This window comes from Piliocolobus tephrosceles, chromosome 18, assembly GCF_002776525.5.
Source record: "Piliocolobus tephrosceles isolate RC106 chromosome 18, ASM277652v3, whole genome shotgun sequence".
Taxonomy (NCBI): domain Eukaryota; kingdom Metazoa; phylum Chordata; class Mammalia; order Primates; family Cercopithecidae; genus Piliocolobus; species Piliocolobus tephrosceles.
The window spans coordinates 32,439,201-32,461,701 of record NC_045451.1 but is presented as its reverse complement, the minus strand read 5'-3'; the positions used below and the strand labels follow the sequence as shown (position 1 = coordinate 32,461,701).

At 41.3% G+C, this 22,501-nt stretch overlaps 2 protein-coding genes and 2 non-coding genes across 4 annotated transcripts in view; 2 read left to right on the top strand and 2 right to left on the bottom strand.

The window, feature by feature from the left end:
• Positions 1–9,558, bottom strand: part of ACAA2 (acetyl-CoA acyltransferase 2) — a 29,101-nt gene extending 19,543 nt beyond the window's left edge. The window contains exon 1 of the mRNA XM_023207572.1: positions 9,075–9,558. Within this exon, the coding sequence (XP_023063340.1) occupies positions 9,075–9,090 (16 nt within the window). The 5' untranslated portion in view covers positions 9,091–9,558. The remainder of the gene's footprint in view (positions 1–9,074) is intronic.
• A 175-nt stretch (positions 9,559–9,733) lies between these two features.
• On the top strand, positions 9,734–9,877 carry LOC111539819. The gene has a single exon (XR_002730801.1).
• An 84-nt stretch (positions 9,878–9,961) lies between these two features.
• On the top strand, positions 9,962–10,044 carry LOC111539815. The gene has a single exon (XR_002730798.1).
• An 11,781-nt stretch (positions 10,045–21,825) lies between these two features.
• The window catches only part of MYO5B (myosin VB), a 390,702-nt gene continuing 390,026 nt past the window's right edge, over positions 21,826–22,501 (bottom strand). The window contains exon 40 of the mRNA XM_023207571.2: positions 21,826–22,194. Coding sequence (XP_023063339.1) covers positions 22,042–22,194 — 153 coding nt within the window. The 3' untranslated portion in view covers positions 21,826–22,041. The remainder of the gene's footprint in view (positions 22,195–22,501) is intronic.

The following is a 22,501-nucleotide window of genomic DNA, read 5'->3' as shown; positions in this document are numbered from 1 at the left end:
AAGTCCCCAAACCCAGTGACTCTCATCTCAGGTAAATTAAAGGCATTCTTTCAATAGTTCTTTATTTGACATTAATTCTGACTGCTTTCCTCTAAAGACACTGTAGTTTGCCAAAATCCTATTAAAATGTGTCCCTTAGAATATAACAAAACAGCATGCATTTTATTTAAACACAAAGAACACAGAGGAATTATCTATACATCTATTAATACACACTAAGACTATATATTTGCAGCATCACTATTAGTTAAATCGGTGTCCTTGTACGAATAAATGAAAATCACCCCTTCCCAATCACCTACTACCATCTGCCAAAAAAACCTGTGACTATACAAATATATGATTATGATGTGAGTGGTACTCACTCATCATCATTAGAGCTGTCCAGTGCAAAACCGGCATATCAGTAAGCAGCATCAGTTATAGCCATTTCATCATATTGACATTCATTAGGCGTCTACTAAATACCAGACATTTTATCACTTTCCACACAAAAGTTAATCTTCCCAACAACTCTGCAAGGTAAATATTATAGCTAACATAGAGGGGACACTTACTATGCAATAGGCTTCATGCTAGCACTTTGCATATACTAACTTTATTCTCTCCAAAACAATCTAAGCACACATTTCCACATCTTGTCAAGAAATTATGGGACTTTTGGCAATCGGTTTGTGATAAGATACTGACCTACAAATTAGACTATTCAAGCATTATACCACTATTGGTATCTAAGTATAATCTTCCAGTTTATGTCTATGATCTCTTTCATCAAACAAACCAAACTTAGCCTAAAATATTTCTATTTCAACCTCTCTTTTCATTCCTACTTTGAGAAATTTGCAGTTTAAAGGAATATCAGGAGCAATATATATAACTATAATTTAGAAAAGATCCACTCAGTTCTTTTTTTTTTTTTTTTTTTTTGAGACGGAGTCTGGCTCTGTTGCCCACCACTCAGTTCTTTACAGATACAAATTCAGATAGTTATGGGTACAAAAGGTCATAAATACTACTTGGGTGCATTACAAATGTTTTGTTCCAGTAAATGGGTTATTCTGTACCATGATGCCTTCCTGAATCTTTTCAAGTTTCTTCTCATCCTCCTTCCTTAACAGTCTCGGCCGATTTTTATATCAGTGTTTTTTTTTTTTTTTGAGACAAAGTCTTGCTCTGTGCCCAGGCTAGAGTGCAGTGGTGTGATCACAGCTCACTGCAGCCTCAACCTCTGCAGCCTTGACCTCCCCAACTCAAGTGATCCCCCTGCCTCAGCCTCCCAAGTAGGTAGGACTACAGGTGTGTGCCACTACACCTGGCTAATTTTTACTTATTATTATTATTATTATTTGTAGAGATGGGCTCTTGCTATGTTTCCCAGGCTGGTCTCGAACTCCTGGGCTCAAGTAATCCTCCCACCTTGGCCTCCCAAACTGCTAGGATTATAGGCATGAGCCACTGCACCTGGTCTATCAGTGGTTGCTTTATTTCATTCTTCTTTCCTCTTTCCATGCCTTTTTCCTAATTTCATTAGTTCTGCTTCCGGTCATGGCCTGCTATGCTCCTATCTGACCAACCCTCCAACAGAAAACAATGAAAAACTCCAGACAATATATAAGAACAACTACTACCTGTAGGTCTTGGAAATGAACACAACTAGACAGGTAAGGAGAAGAGTTGATACTTAGAGGAAGAGAACAGAACAGGGTAAGTGCCCAATTTATTTATAGCAACTAACTTGAAGATTAACAGTCCGTGATGCATGGAATGGCTAGAACTCTGAAACACACAGTCTTACTGGCTTGAAGAATCAGATAAAAAAGTTCATGGTAAGCACAGCCACTAGAAAGTGAAGGAGAATCTGGGAAAGAGGAGCACCATAGAGGGAGATTCCAAATTTCACATATAAACTCTGCCAAGATATTTGGCTGACTCTTTAGCTATTCATGTGTAGGTCAGACCACAAGCACCTAAGCCAAGCCTTAAAAAACTGAACTTGGATTTAAGCTGTTGCCCACTACAAGGGGAGACACAGTTTATCATGGGGGTGCATGGGGGTGATTTTGTAGGCAAGTTAACTGCGTACAAAAAATAAATAGCCAACCAATCAGTAAGTCAGTTCTGTCTGCAGGATTACAACAGAATCCAGTCTCCACAATGTTTCATCTGCAATGTTCATAATACAATTCAAAATTAATCCACATATGAGGAAACAAAAAATATGACTCATTTTCAAGAAAAAGACAACAGAGACCAACCCCAAGAAGACCCAGATGCTGAAATTAGCAGACAAGGATTTTAAAATAGCTACCTATTATAACTATGACCAAGGATGTAGAAGAAAATATGCTCCTAATAAAACACAGAACATCTCAGCAAAGAAATACTATAAAAATCCAAAATGGAAATTCCAAAACTGAAAAATACCTGAAATAAAAAATTCCCTGGATGGGCTTAACAGTAGAATAGAAATGAAAGGAGAAAAATTCAGTGACTTTGAGGATAAATAGAAATTATCCAATCTGAAGAACAGATGAAAAAAAAGATTAAAAAACAAAGCCAGAACCTCAAGGTCTGACAAAGGAGGAAGGGCAATTCACTGGAAAAGGATAGTCTTTCCAACAAATAGTGCTGCAACAATAAAATATCCATATACTAAACAAAATAAATCCAGGCAAAAATGTCTTGTGGCTCAAGCCTATAATCTCAGCTACTCAAGAGGCTGAGGTGGAGGACTGTGTCAGGATTAGGAGTTTGAAATCAGTCTGAGCAATACAGCAAGATCCCCATCTCTAAAAGATGTAAAAAATTAGTTGGGTATAGTGGCATGTGCCTGTAGTCCCAGCTATTCAGGAGCTGAGTTCAAGGCTACCGTGGGCTACAATCAAGTCACTGCACTCCAGCCTGGGTGACAGAGTGAGACCTCTTACCTAAAAAAAAAAAAAAATGAAAACAAAGAGCTCATAGACTTAAATATAAAATGCAAAACTCTTAGAACATACGAGAAAAATCTACATGGCTTTTGGTTTGGTGATAACTTTTTAGATCTAACACCAAAAGCAGGATCTATGAAGGGAAAACTTAAGTTGGACTTCTTAAAATTGAAAACTTCTGGCTGTGTGCAGTGGCTCATGCCTATGATCCCAGCACTTTGGAAGGCCGAGGTGGGAGGATTGCTTGAGCCCAGGAGTTTGAGACCAGCCTGGGAAACATGATGAGACCCTGTCTCTACAAAAAACAGCCGAGTGTGGTGGTGTGTGCTTGTGGTCCCAGCCACTTGGAAGGCTGAAGTGAGGGGACTGCTAGAGTCCAGGAGGTCAAGGCTACAGTGGCCGTGTTCATACCACTGTACTGCAGCCTGGACAACACAGTGGGACCCTCTAAAAACAAATGAATAAATAACTTCTGCTCTCAAAAGATGCTGTTAAAAAAATGAAAAGACAAGCCACAGACTGGGAGAAAGTATTTATAAAAACACCTAACTGATAAGGGACTGATATCCAAAACATACAAAGTGTTCTTAAAGCTCAGCATTAAAAAAAAAAAAAAAAAAAAAAAACCCAAAAAACCAAATTAAAAAAAAAAAAAAAAAAAAAAAAACCCACACAACCCAATTTAAAAATGGGCAAAAGATCTGAACAGATACCTTACCAGAGAAGATAACACAGATGGCAAATAAGCATATGCAAAGATGCTCAACATCATATGTCATTAGGGAATTGCAAATTAAAACAACAATGAGATACTACTACATAACTTTGGTCTTTTGGATTTTAGAAAGGCTAAAATCCCAAACACTGACAATATCAAATGCTGGTGAGGATGTGGAACAACAGAAATTCATTCATTGCTGGTGGGAATGCAAATGGTATGGCCAGCTTGGAAGACCCTTTGGCAGTTTCTTATAAAACTAAACATACCTAACCATATGTATGATACAGCAATCATGTTTCTTGTATTTACCTAAATGATTTGAAAACTTATGTTCAAACAAAAACGTGCACACAAATCTTTATTCATAATTGTCAAAACTTGAAGGCAACCACGATGTCCTATTGGGGGAACCCGCCCCCAATATTTCAATGTAGGTTCTTTCTATTTTCCCTAAGTGTCAGCTGGTCTGAGAAATAAAGAGAAAGAGTACAAAGAGACAAAGAGAGGAATTTTACAGCTGGGCCACTGGGTCTAACATCACATATCGGTAGGTCCATGATGCCCACCTGAGCCGCAAAGCCAGCAGGTTTTTATTAAGGGCTTCAAAAGGGGAGAGGGTATACCAACAGGGAGTAGGTCACAAAGATCACATGCTTCAAAGGGCAAAAAGGAAAACAAATATGACATGTTTCTGAGGCCAATAAAGATCACAAGGCAAAGGGCAAAGCAAAGATCACAAGGCAAAGGGCAAAATCAAAAACTCCTGATAAGGATCTATGTTCAGCTGTGCACATATGGTCTTGATAAACATCTTAACAGAAAACAGGCATCAAGAGCAGAGAACCGGTCTGACCTCAAATTTACCAGGCAGTGTTTTTTTCCCCATCCTAATAAGCCTGAGGGGACTGCAGGAGACCAGGGTGTATTTCAGTCCTTATCTCAACCGCGTAAGACAGACACTCCTAGAGCGGCCGTTTATAGACCTCCCACCAGGAATGTAATTCTTTTCCTAGGGTCTTAATATTCCTTGCTAGGGAAAAGAATTTAGCGATATCTCTCCTACTTGCACGTCCGTTTATAGGCTCTCTGCAAGAAGAAAAATATGGCTCTTTTTGCCCGACCCCGGAGGCAGTCAGACCTTATGGTTGTCTTCCCTTGTCCCTAAAAATCGCTGTTATTCTGGTTTTTTCAAGATGCACTGATTTCATATGTTCAAACACACGTTTTACAATCAATTTGTACAGTTAACACAATCACCACAGTGGACCTGAGGTGATGTACATTCTCAGCTTATGAAGATAACAGAATTAAGAGATTAAAGTAAGACAGGCATAAGAAATTATAAGAATATTACTAGGGACGTGATAAATGTCCATGAAATCTTCACAATTTATGTTTCTCTGCCACGGCTCCAGCCAGTCCCTCCGCTCAGGGTCCCTGACTTCCTGCAACAATGCCCTTCAGCAGGTGAATGGATAAACAAACTGTGGTGCAGCCATACAATGAAATATTATTCAGCAATAAGAAGAAGTGAGCTATCAAGCCATAAAAAGAAGGAATCTTAAATGCATGTTGCTAAGTGAAAGAAGAAAGTCTGGAAAGGCCATATACTATATGATTCCAACTATATGATATCTGGAAAAGGCAAAGCTATGGAGACAGTAAAAAGATCAGTGCTTGCCAGGGGTTCAGAGACAGGGATGAATAAGTGAATCACAGATTATGTTTAGGGTGGTGAAATTAATCTGCATGACACTAGAATACTGACGTCGGTCATTTGCACATTTGTCAAAACCCACAGAACTATACAATGAATGAACTTGAATGCAAAACATGAACTTCAGTGAATAATAATGTATTAATATTAGCTCATCGATTGTAACAAATGTACCACACTAATGCAAGACGTTAATAATAGGGGAAATGGACAGGAAGAGGGAGCATAGGGTATACTCCGTACTTTCTGCTCAATTTTTCTGTAAAACCTAAATCTGCTCAAAACAAAGTTTGTAAATTTTTTCTTTAAAGTCAGATAGTAAAAAGACATGGGCAGAACCTCAAGGACTAACAAGTTACAGTCACAGGAGAGGACAGAGAATGGATTTTAAAAAGCATTTGCAGAAATAATAAAGAATAAATGTCCAAATTTGATAAAAAACATAAATTTACAGATTAAAGCTTAGTAAACCTCAACTCTAATAAACACCAAACATAACGCTCTACACCCCCTTCCCCTGCAGCTTGGCACATCATTGTCAAACTTTTGAAACCCAAAGATAACAAAAATACATAAAGCATCCAGAAATAAAAATGACATATTGCACACATGGAAATGACCCCAACTTCTCCTCAGAAACAACAGAGTGTAATTTCATTTGTCTCTCTACAAAGTTCCTTTTATGAGTTTCTCCCCTATGTCTCATATTCTAAGAAAGCGTTTGTGAGACGGCAGTGCTAGTAGTGAAATATGCAATATCTACAAAGGAAAGGGTGTGCATGGGAAAACAAAAACAAAAAAAAAGAACCTCCCCTTTACCTATATTACTTCTTATTTGATGCTCCCAGACTGTAAAGGTTAGCTCAAGTAAGGCCTTAACTGAACTAATACAATTATTTTGACCAGAGAAAATGTTCTCAATCATATATTTTTGGTTTGGGTTTTTTTGTTTGTTTGTTTGGAGACAGGGTTTCACTCTGTCACCCAGGCTGGAGTGCGGTAGTGTGATCTTGGCTCACTGCAGCCTCAACCTCCTGGGCTCAAGCAATCCTTCACCACAGCCTCCCCAGTAGCTGGGACTACAGGCGAGTGCCACCACACCTGGCTAATTTTTGTATTTTTTGTAGAGACTGGGTTTCTCTATTTTAAAAAATAATTTGTTATTATTATTATTTTAAATATTTTAACAAATAATCTGGGATGCACAGATACAAAGACTATAAAGGTTTAAAGGTTTTTTCTTTTAATTTCATAAATTGTATGCCATGTCAATTTTCATTTGATGCCAATTTTACGTGGATACTAAAAGGTCTAAAACTTAACAATCTTTAACACCAAACTGAAATCTCATTTATTGTAAAATACCCTGAAAATTCAGAGGCTAAAAATTTCCCAAGACCGAAAGACAGTGAAAAGACATATTAACCCAGAGTGTAGTGAGTGCAAGTAGCTCCAAGAAAGGGCCCGGGAAGATGTGCTGAGTTGACAGTACAGGAAAAGCACCACTAGGAAAGAAACAGGAGCTCTACCTTTCTATCACATTGTTAGGTAAATATTCACTTAGTACAAGCGACTTCAGGCAACAACGAGGGCAAATTAAGGAAAGCTGCAGTGGCATCCCGTTGTTTCAGGATTAAGGTAATTTAGCAGCCCTGCCCACTCGCCTTGAAAAAATACACAAACATTCCCAACAAAGTCAGGAGCAGTAGGAGAGCTAAGATCTGAGTGAAAACCTCCTGCCAAGTACTAGGATGGGAGCTAATAAAAACCTAGACAAAAAATCTGACAAATTAATGATAATCCTTAACAAAATTTAACTCAAATGTGTCCTTTTCCCTATAATCGGTCACATGCTCTTCTTTCTTCCCATCCACCCTGCAAACACTTTGTATGCTGCTTGTGAGAAGCGTATCTTTAATGATTCTAGCCAGCCTGTAACATCACTATTTCAAGCTCAAGGCTTGGGTTCTAGTCACAGCCACTAACTACCTGTGTTATTACACACAACCACTTTACCTCTCTCCACATGAGCGTCCTAATTGGTACGATAAGGAAATGGAAAAAAATACAATCACTAGCTTTAACACTACAGTAAATTGTACCAGAAATGTATAAACTTTCTACTTCCTTAATACAGATGTCAATGTACATTTTTTCCTTTCTGAGTTCATAGTATTTGTGAACTTTTCAAATGGGTCTGTATTACAAGAAAGGGTAAGAACCACTGATAAAATATTAAACTGACATCAGTAAAAATATTATTTCCTTTTTAAGAAGATAGCTCATGACAATGCACCTTTTAAATGAAGTGAAAATGCCTCGTCTAAAAAAAATTCACCATGCTGCTTTATGAAGTAAACGTAGTAAATTCAGTCAGGAAGGCAAATGAAATCCACGTTGCAGGAAACTGTAAACACTGCATTTGGTCCCAGAATACCGATTTTTCCCTTCATCTGTTCCCATGCCACTTTGGTTCTTCTGACTTTCAGATCCCCCTAACCAATGCTTAGCTGGCATCTCCACTTGGCTGCTTCACAGGCACCAAAAAGTTTTCTGCCTAAAACTGAATTCTCAATCCTTCTTTCCACATCTATTCCTTTCCCAATTTTCCTCACTCTGTAAGTGGCATCATCATGAACACTGTTCATCAAACCAGGCACTTTTCATCATTCTTGACATTTCCTGCTTATATTTACTCCACCACACCCAATCTACGTTCTATCAAAACCACCCCAAATCTATCTCAACTCATCCCTCCCCTTTTCTCCCCAATTACACTGCCCCCACACGAGTCAAAGCCATCATTTGCTGCTCCCTGGACCTCTACAATAGATCCTTAAACGGTCTCTTTGCCATTACACAGACCGCCCCAAATCCGGACAGAGTGGAAATCAGATCCTGTCCTTACCCCGCTTTAAATTCCTCTATTGCCTTCCACTGAATTTGGAACAAAACCCCACCTTCTTACAGAGCCCACAGGGCCCTGGAGCACCAAAATGCTTGGTTCTTAGATCCTGCCAAGCTTTTTCCTCTCAGGGCCTCGATACGTGTTCCACCTGAATGCTCTTCGACACGTACATCCTTAAAGTAAGATTCCATTGATTGTGCCCATTTGTTTTGAAAAGGGAGTTTATTACACAGTTGTTTTAAACAAGTTCATAACCCTAGAACTTAGGTATAGAGTGACCGCTCTAATTTAAAGCAACAGAACGGAAAAGGGAGCAGGGCAGGTCTTCCAGCAGAACACCAGCTACCATTTCTGCAGGCCAGGCCACTCCATCGATTCACCCAGGAGCCCTGCCCACCGAGGCCCAGCAGCGGGCTCTTGTGTGCAGCTGCCCCGCAGCAGGCGCCGGTGGCCTATGGCGCCGCCCCATTTTTCCTAATACTTGGACTCGAACTAATGGGGTCACTGTTAGGCAAAGAAAGGAATGACCTCCAAGGTCACATGCAAGCAAACTTTGGTCTCAAGTCAACAGGAAATTGCATCGAAATCGCTGTCGCTAGCGCCTTACAAGGGTTTTCTCCTTAACCCAAACAAGCCTTTCGGGCTGGGTTTTTATCATGTCCGCTCCAAAACCAAGGAAGTCGAGTAAACTTCACCCCACTACCCCCGACTCTCCGCGGCGGCCGGAAGCGGAGGCCTGGCCGGGGGAGGGCAGGACCCCGAGGGGCGAGGAGAGGAGGAGGAGGGGGCTGCGCTCACCTCGGAGCAGAGCCATGGCGGCGGCTGGGTCGTCGGCGGCGCGGGTCTCTGGCGTGGGGCACGCAGAGCGGCCACTTGCAGTCACCCAGATTTCAAGAGCGTGGGTGGCGCCCCGGGAGCCACGCCCCTGCCCCTTCACCTACTTCCCGGGGCTGCCTGGCCGGGCCCCAGCGTAAGATGATCCTACCCCACGCGTGGCTGCCCGTCTCACCCTAGCCCGAGGGAGCCCGCGGGTCGGGGCTTGGGTAGACGACTACGCGTCTTGAGGGCGGACTCTTTCCTCACATCCTCGTTTTTAGATTTTCTCCGTTTCCAAGCCGAGAGAATTTGGTTTGATACCTCTCACCCATCATATCCCAGCCCCGACAGGCAATGACTGTTACCCTTTGTCTGCGCCAGAACCCTCAACACTTGGCAGGAGCCCAGGCCTGAGGGACTTAGCGCGCGGCCGGCCGCCAGCTGGGGGCGGAGCCGAAAGTCCTGTGGGCGGGGCGCGGCGGAGGAGCGACGGGATTGGCTGGAGCGGGCGGCTGCGCAGTCCGCTGGGCAGAGGCTCAGGTCGCCGAGCTGGAAGCGTGACTGTGCGTGGGTGCTGTACTGGGGGTTGGGCGGAGAGGTGGGCGGCAGTTGGTGTGAGGTGAGTGTAGTAGGCTAGGGCTCTTTCGGGTCCCCATTGCAGCCCCCAGATGAGCCCGTAGTATTTTCCTTATATGATCAGGTCCCATTGCGGGCGGCGCAGCTTGCCCGGAGCCTGAGAGGATTATGAAAACGTGGCGAGCTAAGTGGGGCCAGGGGACCTGGAGCGGGGGCGTGAGGAGAGGGGGCAGCGGTTGAGGCTGGACGGGAGGGAGGTCTAGGGAGGCCTCTGCCGCGGTCACTGTGAGCCCTGGCCGATGATGACGAGACCACTGCGCAATCTGAGTTCTGGGAACCAGGTGATGGAGTGTGTTCTGAGAACAGACTGAGGCCGGGCGAGCAGGAGGCGGCCGGGGCAAGGGAGAAGCGGAGAGCCCCTGGGTACCAGGGCTCAGAGGGCCAGGCTGCCTAGCGAGGGCTTCTTTGAGTGCTTGGGGTTGGTGGGTGGCATGAACGGTTTTTCTGAGTCGTCAGCGAATGCCCCCTCTAGAATCCTGCTTTTCAAACGCTTTGGTGACACTCTTGCAGTGTTGGGGTTTTTTTAAATCCAAATTTGTATTATGAAAACTTTCAAACTTACAGAAAAGTGGGAAGACTTGTACAGTGGACGCATATCGACCCAATTGTTAACATTTTGCTATATTGCTGTCCACCTGTTCTTCCATCAAACCATCTTATCTTTTTAACGCAGACCTTAGTACTCTACACCCATGAACACATCAGCACACATTATTCATTTACAGTTCTTTTTAAGGCAAAATATCCACGCAATCAAATGTACAAATCTTAGACAAGCTTCACAAATGCTTATGTATAGGCCGGGCGCCCTTTCTCACGCCTGTAATCCCAACACTTTGGGAGGCTGAAGTGGGTGGATCACGAGGTCAGGAGATCGAGACCATCCTGGCTAACACGGTGAAACCCCGTATCTACTAAAAATACAAAAAAATTAGCCGGGCGTGGTGGTGGGCGCCTGTAGTCCCAGCTGCTGGGGAGGCTGAGGCAGGAGAATGGCGTGAACCTGGGAGGCGGAGCTTGCAGTGAGCCGAGATCGTGCCACTGCACTCCAGCCTGGGTGACAGAGTAAGACTCTGTCTCAAAAAAAAAAAAAAAATGCTGCTCATGTTTAGAGTGTTCATTTTCATACACACTTTTCAATTTGCCCTCTACATAATTAAGAAAGGTTAAGTATCACAATTTCCCACTGCAGATCATCAGGTCTTTACAAATGTACTATGTTTTCTCTAATTGGAAATGTCACTAGTGAGTGGATTCTAAAACCATTCAGTGAAAGGTTTAAATATGTTAAAACATGTAAATATATGAGAGAATATTGACATAGTCTGCAAGTCTCATGAAGAGGAAAGGATACCTTTACAATGGAGAAATCTTGCGGGTATTACTTCACCGAATTGTGAACTAATGGTGTCCCATCACCAATAAAGGGACAAACTGATGTCATGCGCTCCCCTTGCTACAGCGACAACACAATCTCACTTGCGTAGAATTTCTCCTGAAAACATCTGGCCTGAATCTAATTATAAGGAAACAATGAGACAAATCCACATGGAGGTACATTCTACAAAACAACTGAACTCTTTAAAAACATCAGTGTGGTGAAAAACAAAAAATGGCTAAAGTAGGAATAGTATCACATTAAAGGAGACTAGAGATGTGACACATATTGTATGGGATCCTTAATTAAAACCTGGGTTAAAAAAAAACTCTAAAAGACAGTATTGGGACAATTGGAGAAACATATAAATTATAGATGACATGGTAATATTGACATTAAGTTTCCTGATCGTGATAATTATATTGTAGTTATGTAGGAGATTGTCCTTTGTTCTTAGGAAATACATACTGAAATATATACGGGTGAAGAATCATGAGGCCTGCAACTAACTCTCAAATGACTGGAAAAATGCATATATGTATATACAGTTATGTGTTGCTTAACCACGAGAATATATCCTGAACGATGTGCTGTTAGGCGATTTCGTCATTGTGTGAACATCATGGATTTCACTTACACAAACCTTGATGGTAGAGCCTGCTACACACCTAGGCTATATGGTACAGCCTGTTGCTCCCAGGCTACAAACCTGTATGCATGTTACTCTACCGAACACTGTAGGCAGTTGTAACACAATAGTATTTGTGCATCTAAACATAGGAAAGATAGTGCATGACTATACACTGGCAGAGAAAGATACAGCAAATACGGCCAAATATTATGAACTGGGGAATCCAAATGAAGAATATACAGTTGTTTATTACTCTTTTTTTTTTTTTTTTTTTTTTGAGACAGAGTCTTGCTCTGTTGCCCAAGCTGGAGTGCAGTGGCATGATCTCCACTCACTGCAACCTCCACCTCCCAGGTTCCAGTAATCTTCCTGCCTCAGCCTCCTGATTATCTGGGATTACAGGCATGTGCCACCCCATCCGGCTAAGTTTTGTATTTTTAGTAGAGACAGGGTTTCGCCATGTTGGCCAGGCTGGTCTCAAACTCCTGACTTCAGGTGATCCGCCCACCTCGGCCTCCCAAAGTGCTGGCATTAGAGGTGTGAGCCACTGCGCCTGGCCCATTATTCTTTTTCTAAGAGGGGATCTTGCTTGCTATGTTGCCGGGGCTGGCCTCAAACTCCTGGACTTAAGGGATCCTCCTGCCCCAGCCTCCTGAGTAACTTGGGACTACAGGCATGTACCACATTCTTCTATTTTTGCAACTTTTCTGTAGGTTTTAACTCTTTCAAAATACAAGTTGGGAGAAAAAAATGTCCTTCAATTAAGCTACAAAACTGCTTGAAACAAGTTATTTTTGAAAATATTTAGTCCTTTTCAGGTTTACATTATATTTAAGCAGGTATGTATTCTTGTAATTTTAATATCTATATTAAAATTGTTATAATTTTTGTGTAGATGTGGAGGGTTTCATGAGATGTAAAATTATTGTTCTACTTTTAGACATTTAATGCTCAGTATTTTTAGAAATGCAATGTTATCATTTCTACACTTATTTTCCTATGCTTAAACACAGTTTCTCCTGCTTTCCTGTAACACTAAAAATTGACAGTGGCTTAAGCAGCAGTGGCTTTAGAAGTTTCAGTAATGGAAACTGGGGAAAGCTGACCAAGTCAGTAGGGCCTAAGACAACTTTTAAAATGAGTACGTGAATCTGAATGAGTGAGGCAAGTGAATTTGCTGATGTTGAGTAGTTTGGAACGTTATGTGTATGCTCACTGTTAATCTAATTGCTGTGGAAATAACTTCAATTTTTGTTAATTAGAAGGCAAATGTTGAATGTGGTTTTATTCTTACAATGAATACTAACTCTTCAGAAAGTTCAAGTTGCCAAGCAAGAACATCAGATGAATGAAATTGTTTGCAGTGGCAAATCCATACGGCCTGCAGCAACTCACTTCTTGCCTCCTCAAAGGAAAGAAGCATAAGGCAGAGTGAGAGACCGAGGCAAGTTTTTGAGCAGGAGTGAGAGTTTATTAAGAAGTATTAGAGCAGGAATAAAAGTAAGTAAAGTACACTTGGAAGAGGGCTCAGTGGGCAACTTGAGAGATTCAGCTGTGCCACCTGACCCTTGATTTGGGGACTGATACACTGGTACGGTTCTAGGCCTTGCATTACTTCTTCCAATTCTTCCCTTGGGGTGGGCTGTCCGCATGCTCAGTGGCCTACCAGCAGTAGGGAGGGGCGGCATGTGCAGTGTGTTTACTGAAGCTGTGCACATACTCATTGGAGACATTCTTCCCTCACCAGTCTTTTTTCTAGAGGAAGTTCATATACCAGTTAAACTCCACCATTTTGCCTCTTAGTGAGCATGTTTGAGCCCACTCTCCCAAAATCTTATCCAGGAGCTGCTTATCACCAGATTCTAGTATTTTCCATCTATTGGGAGAATGTCTTTCCCTGACACCAGTTGAGACCAATGATTATTTTAGATAGTTTAACAACTTGCCTGACCATCACCTGATAGTGCTTGACATTCCTGGGGGGGGTGGGGGAGATTTTCTCGTGCCCTGTTCAAGTCTGCCTAGCTACCTATTCTAAGGGAATATAGACAGGAAGTAATACAGACACCAATTTGCCAAACTCCCTCATGTTGTTTACCCTAAGTCTTTATGTGTTCCCAGTACCTCTAAGGCACTCTCTCAAACTTTAGACATTTGTTTTTCTTTCTCTACTTGTCTGAAGGTTATCTGCAGGGTCTGTGTCTTTGGCTCCACTTTCATGTGTAACATAACCTTAGGCAAATCTTCCTTGGATCTGAGTTTACTCTGTAAATACTAATGTTGGTAGAAAGAGACAATGCCATTGTTGCCTTTCAGCCAGAAACCTCCAGAAACACACCTATAGTTGAACAAGTTGGGTTTAATGTTCTTTGGAAGAAGGGAGATTGCACATCATGGGTGTGCCTTTGGGAACTGCAGGACATCTCAGTAAAAGGGTGGTAGGATTTGGGGTTTGGTTAGGTGATTTGGGGAGGATCCAAGGAAGTACAGGTTCACTCTGTATTGGGTACTGTCAGGAAGTAGGGACAAGTCTTTGGGTATCAGTACTATTCAGGGTTCTCCAAAGGGACAGAACTAATAGGATATATACATATATATATATGAAAGGGAGTTTAAGGCCAGGCGTGGTGGCTCACACCTGTAATCCCAGCACTTTGTGAGGCTGAGGTGGGCGGATCACGAGGTCAAGAGATTGAGACCAGCCTGGCCAACATGGTGAAAACCCGTCTCTACTAAAAATACAAAAATTAGCTGGGCGTGTTGGCACACATCTGTAGTCCCAGCTACTTGGGAGGCTGAGGCAGGAGAATCACTTGAACCCAGGAGGTGGAGGTTGCAGTGAGCCAAGATCATACCACTGCACTCCAGCCTGGTGACAGAGCGAGACTCCGTGACCCCGTCAAAAAAAAAAAAAAAAAAAAAAAAAAAAAAGACAGGCGGAAGGAAGGAAGAGAGGAAGAGAAGGAGGGAGGGAAGGAGAGAGGGAGTTAGTTTATTAAGGAGAATTGATTCACAGGATCACAAGGTGAAGTCCCACAATAGGCCGTCTGCAGACTCAGCCAGGAGTGGCTCAGTCCAGGTCCAAAAACCCAAAAGTAGGGAAGCCAACAGTGCAGTCTTCGGGCTGTGGCCAAAGGGTGCCTGAGAGCCCTTGGCAAGCCATTTGTGTAAGTCCAAGGGTCCAAAGGCTGAAGAACCTGGAGTCTGATGTCCAAGGGCAGGAGGAATGGAAGGAGGCATCCAGCACAGGAGAAAGATGAAAGCCGGAAGACTCAGCAAGCCAGCTTATCCCATCTTCTTCCACCTGCTTTGTTCTAGCTGCACCGGCAGCCAATTGCATGGTGCCCACCCACACTGAGGGTGGGTATTCCTCTCCCAGACCAGCGACTCAAACGTTAATTTCCTCTGGCAACAACCTCACAGACCCACTCAGGAACAATACTTTACCAGCTATCTAGGCATCCTTCTATCAAGTTGACACCTAATATTAACCGTCACAGTATCATCTTATCTTGAAGGAGGGCCGATTAGAGCCAGGCTCAGGCTGCACCTAGGAAAGCAGCTACATTCCCTCATATTACCTGGGACAGGGCATATTTGGTGTTATATGGTTTACACAGTGATCTTGTTTTTGTGCCTGGGCAAAATTACAGTCTTGTTTCATATCACTTTAGTGTAGTCACAGAGGGACTACATCTGATATTGGTGTTTTGTAAGGTTGTTCATAGCAAAACAACAACACGGCCCAGCAGAGAGGACCAGGCCAGCTTCTAGCATGACCCAGGCCTAGCTCTGAATTTCAGATCAGTTCCTGGAAGTCAGGCTGCTTTTCTCTTTCTGAACTAAATGTATCTTGTATGAAATTTGCTTCTTTTCAAATGTGGTTTTCCTGTTGAGGCTTTGAAGCTAGGCCTAAACCTCTTTGAGTATGAGCTGAAGGCTTTCCTCAAGTAAGGGTATTCTTTGGTCAGCCACTCAAAAAAGTGAATCCATCTTTAGGTTGGACGGTGGATTCAAAGGTCAATTTTTCACTGCATAGTGTACAGCAGGTCCTTACATAACATTGTTTCATTGTCATTTTGACATAATGTCGGTGAGAAAAAAAGAATTGCTTCCTGGCCAGGGCCACTGTGTATGTGGAGTCTGCAGGTTCTCCCTGTTACAGTGGGTAGCTAGTCAGGCATGAGCAGGGCAGGTGAGAGCTCTCCATTCCACACACACACCTGGAGCGTCGGGTGAGCATCCGCTGATGGTCAAGGCAGTTGTTAACTATCTTTCTAAAGTAGTCATTGGTCACAGCCAGCATCAGAGAAAGGCAGTCTCCCAATAGAAAACATGTGAAACTGGTGATCAGCCACTTCCTGACAAGATCTCAGGAGTTGAGAGAAGTAACACAAGACTGCAGAAGTAGGCCAACATATAAAACCCCAAGTCAAGAGGGTAAGCTGCGCTCTTGACTCTTTCAAGTCACCCACTTGGCCCTCTTCCAAGTGTACTTTCCTGATTTTCCACTCCTGTCCTAAAACTTGCCTTGGTCTCTCCTTCTGCTCTACACCCCTCAAATTCTTTCTTCTGAGGTGGCAAGAATTGAGGCTGCTGCCATGAGACATGGATACGTTCCACTGGTGAGATCCCCATGACTGTTTTCTTTGGATTCTCCAGCGTCCTCCCATGTCCCAAAACTGTGTACGTGAGGTGAATGGGTATGTCTAAGTGATCCCAGTCTGAGTGTGGGTTTGTAAGCACACCCAGTGACAGGCACCCTGAGCTGCCAGGAGAGGTGGGCTCTCAGTAACTCTGAAATGGAATAAGTGGGCAACTTTCTCATTTGTTTTTATTAATCTTTCTTAAATGTATGTATAGCTTTCATTTCAGTGTTTAATACTAGAAGTGTTTTGGTCTTTATTTAGAAGTTTGTTGATGTTTTGGCCGGACATGGTGACTCATATCTGTAATCCCAGCACTTTGGGAGGCCGAGGCAGGCGGATCACTGGAGGCTAGGAGTTTGAGACCAGCGTAGACAGCATAGTGAAACCCCATCGCTATAAAAATACAAAAAAATTAGCCAGGCATGGTGGCAGATGCCTGTAATCCCAGCTACTCGGGAGGCTGAGGAGGGAGAATCACTTGAACCCAGGAGGCAGAGGTTGCGGTGAGCTGAGATCTTGCCATTGCACTCCAGCCTGAGCAACAGAGCAAGACAACATCTCAAAAAAAAAAAAAAAAAAAAAAAAAAAATTGGTGTTGTTTGTATGACCATAAATATGCTGTAGGAACTGTTTATATCAACTAGCTTATGTTAAAATTGGTGTCATTATGTTATTTTGTTTATACTTGTGGTTTCCTAGAACCTATCGGTGACATTGAGGACTAATTATACTGTGACCATTTTTCTGGATCATGAAATATTTCCATAGTGGTCTCTAATGATGGGTGCTTAAGGGCACCGTCCCTGGAGATGTCTTTTTTTAGGTGGGTCAGGTTAACAATGGGTGTGGAAGGGCACCATCTCTGGAGATGTATTATTCCATAAATTTGGGTGTAATTTTTTAAAAAGATTTCCAGGTGATTCTGATGTGTGCTAGTTAAGAAAAAATGTATCAGTATTTCCACATAGATGCTCAGTTTCTGGGCTATTCTGTTCCACTGCTCAATTTTTCCATGTCCAGGGCCGGGCACGGTGGCTCATGCCTATAATCCCAGCACTTTGGGAGGCCGGGGCGGGTGGATCACCTGAGGTCAGGAGTTTGAGACCAGCCTGACCAACATGGAGAAACCCCATCTCTACTAAAAATACAAAATTAGCCGGGCGTGGTGGCACATGCCTGTAATCCCAGCTGCTAGGGAGGCTGAGGTAGGAGAATCGCTTGAACCTGGGAGGCGGAGGTTGCGGTGAGCCGAGATCGTGCCATTGCACTCCGGCCTGGGCAACAAGAGTGAAACTCCATCTCAAAAAAAAAAAATTTCCATGTCTCTCATTCTCACACATCTTAATTACTGAAATTTTGTAAGTCTCGATGCCTGCTAAGGAAGGCTTCCCACTTTCTCAAGGAGGGTCTTCCTTATCCATGGGCCTTTGCTCTTCCATATAAATCTTATAATGAACTGTCAATTTTCACATAGGAACAGTTGAAATTTTGATTTTTAATCTATAGATGAACTTGGGGACAACTGACAAACTTTTAGTGGTATGGAGTCTTTGAATCCATGTACCTAATTATTTTTCCATTTTAATGTTGTCATTGTTTTTCACTTATATTTTACAAATTCCTCCATACAGATCTGGTGACTATTTTCCCACTGATTTTTCATGCCATCTCTACTGTATGCTATGTTATACATAGGATTGGGCCTATCCCTGCACTCCCTATTCTGTTTCATTGATCTGCTTGTCTTTGCCTACACCAAAACTGCCTTTAATTCCATAGCTTTAAAGTAATTGCTCAATAAGCCTTGTTATCTGAGAGTCTCTCCCTGCCGCCAGCTTTTGGACTGTAAGATACTGACCTCTGGTTTAAATGATCATGACACGTATTAGAATACAGGCCCCATAATGAAGCTCCTCAAGAGAGCATTACAAAGAAACTTTGTCAACCTGTAGCTACAGAGTTTTAAATTTCATTTAGATTTGGCACACCACTGTATTCAAAAGTATTTATTTCCACAAATTTTTATCCACAGCTAAATATTACAGTGACTATTACAAGCATTTTTCTATAAACAAACGTGTAGTTTACAGAGTTGTGCAAAGTGGAAAAATATTTTCATCAGTAGTCTTTATTCCACGGTGTTAGATTTACCCCTGAATATGATCTGAACTCTTTCGGAGAGGCACTCCTTCATCTAAACGTCAGTTGGTGGCAAAATGTTATATTCAAATCTGGATTACTCTGATATGGTGTCACTTTAGAAAGTAGCTTAGTTTCATTTCTGATTGATCCCCTTTGTTAGAATTAGAAACTTACTTTCTTTGAAAAACAAATCTTTTGTATCTAATGACCTGGGTTTGTCATTGGCATTAATCTCTGTCTACACCCTCTAATTCTCTAATTATGGCACCAGTGGGTATAAAAAGTGAATTATGGTTATTTGGCTCATGCAGCAAAATGGAGAAACTGACCACAAATATTCTGTGAAGAACTACAAGGTCTTGCCCCATGCTGTCCCATTTTAGTGACCATTGAGTTATGTAGGCATTATACAAATGCCTCAATTTAGGACACCCTTGCTGTCTTAGTAGGTCAAGTGTATGAAAATTTACTTTATGCAGAATAAATGAATTCTAATTTATTGGTTACTGGAATCTTAATGTGTGAAAGCTCTAAGTAAATCTTTGATGAATTGCTACATAGCAGCATTGATTTTTAAATGTTCCAAGCTCCTAGTTTTGTTTTTGTTTTTGCAAAAGCCTTAAAATTTAGTACTAGGGAAATCAAAGAAAGTAACTCCCACTGACATGCTTCATGGAAAAGGGAAAAACATCTACCTTTGGGTCTAATCTGCCTCCCAGGTGAGCCTACAGGTACTGGAACTCTAACTGCAACTATCAGGGCACAAGGAAAATTCATGATGTAATATGTTGTCGGCTTCAACAACAACTCATGTGTACATACACATTTACTGTAAGTAAACAAGTCCCGTATAATACTTAAAAACAAGTTTTTGATCTACAAATATTTGATTCTTAATATTTAAAATGCTTCTAATGTTTTAAAAGACAAAACTCCCCATGATATCACATTGAACATTAAAATTATTCCCACAGCAACACTTATTTCAGAGAAACAATTGGTAAGCCAGTTATCTTAGTAACCGCTAAAGGCACCTGGTGAGAAAAGCGTCAACTAAATTTTAAATATTAAAAAATTAAAGAGACATCTAATGCAGAGTTCAAACCTATATGTTGAATTGTTAGTCATTACTGATTTCATGACACTGATAAATGTTTGAATTGATTTTTTAAAATGCAGCGAAAATGCTAACAAAAGATTATATAGTTCCCCTAAAGATGCTTCTTCTAGCCTCCAAGTATTAAATAAGATAGATCTAAATATTAACTACATATAAAGTACATATTTGTTAGTCATCTATAAATTTTAAGTACAATTCTAGTGATACACCTTTATCTTTTGGAAGAGAAGAACTAAATCTGCCATTTCTTAGGCTAAATGGACTATTCATAAGGTCCTTCCCTCCCCATTTATTCTAATTGCCAAGCTTTTATTCAGTAAGCTCTTGGCACCTAGTGATTAACCAGAGACAGCAGACAGTAGTGACCAAGAGAGATGGAGAGAATGATGGTATAAGACAGTATATAAGGATAGTAAACCACTGTATTTGTGGAACCACTGCATGTCAAAACTCCTTAACACTCTAACAAGGCATTTTTGGTCTTTTAAGATTAAGCATAGTCCTTACGTAAGAGACTCAGTTTCAAACTAAAGTGCATTAAAAAGCAAATTATACTTCACAAACAACTTTAAAGAGGTAGCCACAGACCCAGTTGTTTTAGATTGGCCTTCTAAATGAAGTCAGCACATGGATTCATGGGTGAGTGTCATGGAAGTCAGTGATTATGTAACTGTAACGAAAGAAAAAGGCACAGCTCTGCAGACACCCAAGAGAAACTGGCATGTTTAATGTGGATGTAGAGGGGATAATGCCCATGACAACTGATTGGAACACAACTGTCAGCAGCCTTAACCCAGGCTAAGACTGGGCTAAGCCCCAGGAGATGTAGAGAAGGACTGAGGAAGCTGTGCTCTAAGGGCACAGTGCAGAAGGTAGCTTGGAGTGTGCTGTGTTTCCAAGAGCCTTTTAAGTTGGGTGGTTGAGTAAAAGAGGGTGGAGGCAGGCTGTTCTACTGCCAATTCATGGATAAATCTTATCTTCTCAATGTAATACAAAGGCTGTTCTTCTGTGATTTGCAAATACCATTTTTTCTTATGGGAACAGCATACTGCTATCAAGAAATAGGGAAAAGATAGTAAAAAAAAAAAAAGTGTGGAAAGAATATGGGTTTCCAGTTGAATGCTTGCTTTTGAAGAATTCAAAAACAAGTTAAAAAAAAATTCTAAGAGCAGCAAACATCTAAGCCTATTACTGAATTACTTTTTAAAAATCCTTATTTTGTAGTAGAGATATTTACAAAAAAATCCTTATTTTGTAGGAGAGTGTGCTAAATTTGAAAAACGTTGAAAATAACCTGAAAAGGGAAAGTTGACCTAAATCATTTTATTCTCTTAAAAAAAAAAAAAACCCAAACTTTAGTATAATATCCCTTAACTGATTATTTTTGAAGGTTTTTCAGATGATCTGATGTGCAAGCTTTAGTTTGTTTTACTATTTGGTTTCTGGAATAGTAGAGCATTATGTGATGCTCTTACTGGAGGCTTAATGGTATTAAGAGATTAAAAGTTTTCATATTGACTTGTTTGGTTTTTATATCTATAAATAAAACAAGTTGTTATCCTTTTCTAATATTTAGCTTATATACATTTTTGTGAAAGTTTTGTGGGACTTGGAAAGTGTATGGACTAGCATCAGAAACAAAGTAGTTTTCCATCTTTCTCACCTGGAGTTAGGGATAGCAGCCTTTCAATAATCTCTTCCATTAAACCAAGATTACACAAAAGCGTTTGAGCACACTGAGGATGGGCACTTCTAATTTTGCTTCAGAAACCAGTACTCAAAATGTCTGGTCTGGAGGTCATTTACACCACTGTCTTTGTATAATCAGCCATTAAAAAATATTTTGGGAACATTTCTCAGAAGTCTCATCCCCATATTTTTGTTCTTAAAACATCTCACCACAAACTCAACCATGCCTATGGTTTGCAAACTTTGGGAAATGTCAGTATATGCCATTATGATGGTTATTAGTACCATTATTTGTTAAAAGCCCTTTGAAGGCAATTTATGTGACTTATATATATTTGATATTTTAATTTGGACATTCTCCAGTTATATGCAAAGATCAAAACTAGGCAGCTTCATTTTATAGAATTGGCACCTTTTATTTGCCTATGGGGACCGCTTGGTGTCTATAAGTTATGCATATGTGTTGGACTGAAATCAAACTTAAAATCTTCCATATTTCAAGTGTTTTTATTCTGAGCAGTAGGTACAAAAAAATAATGACATAGTTGTGTCTAATTCTGTATGGTTCAGCACCCCTCCACAGGCTGTCAATCTCTGATTTGATCTCCTTTTACCAGATTTAACAGACCCTTGAATTTACTTTACTGTATATACTTCCTTTTTGCTCACATTGGGAATCAAACTAATGCTGGAAACATGCATCTTCAGACTTCATTGAGGAACTCCAGATTGAGACACGCTGGGATATGGATTGAGTCCATGGTTAGAGAAGATGGATTAAATGGAAACACAACAGGAAACATGTGCTTGGCATCTAACAGCAGTTGCTGAGGGTCATTCCGCTCTTGTAGTTGTGCCTATGGGGAAGAATAAGACCATGGAAAGTTTGAGTACCCCTAAAAATAGGCAGTTTAAGTAAATTCACGAAAGTGAGTTGGCATGTATCATGGAAAGATTTCTAAGACAATTAGGTAAAACTTCAGGACCAGGAGAATGTGATCTCCTTACCCTTGAGGTATTTAGTGGGGCGAGAAGCCCTGACTTAGGCTTCTTGGAGATCAGAGGGCTATAAGCACTTTCTAATTCTAGCATTCTTTAAAAATTTTTCTATCTAAGGGAGAATATAAAATACATCTCTGGTGCAAACCACATGGAGAGGCACTG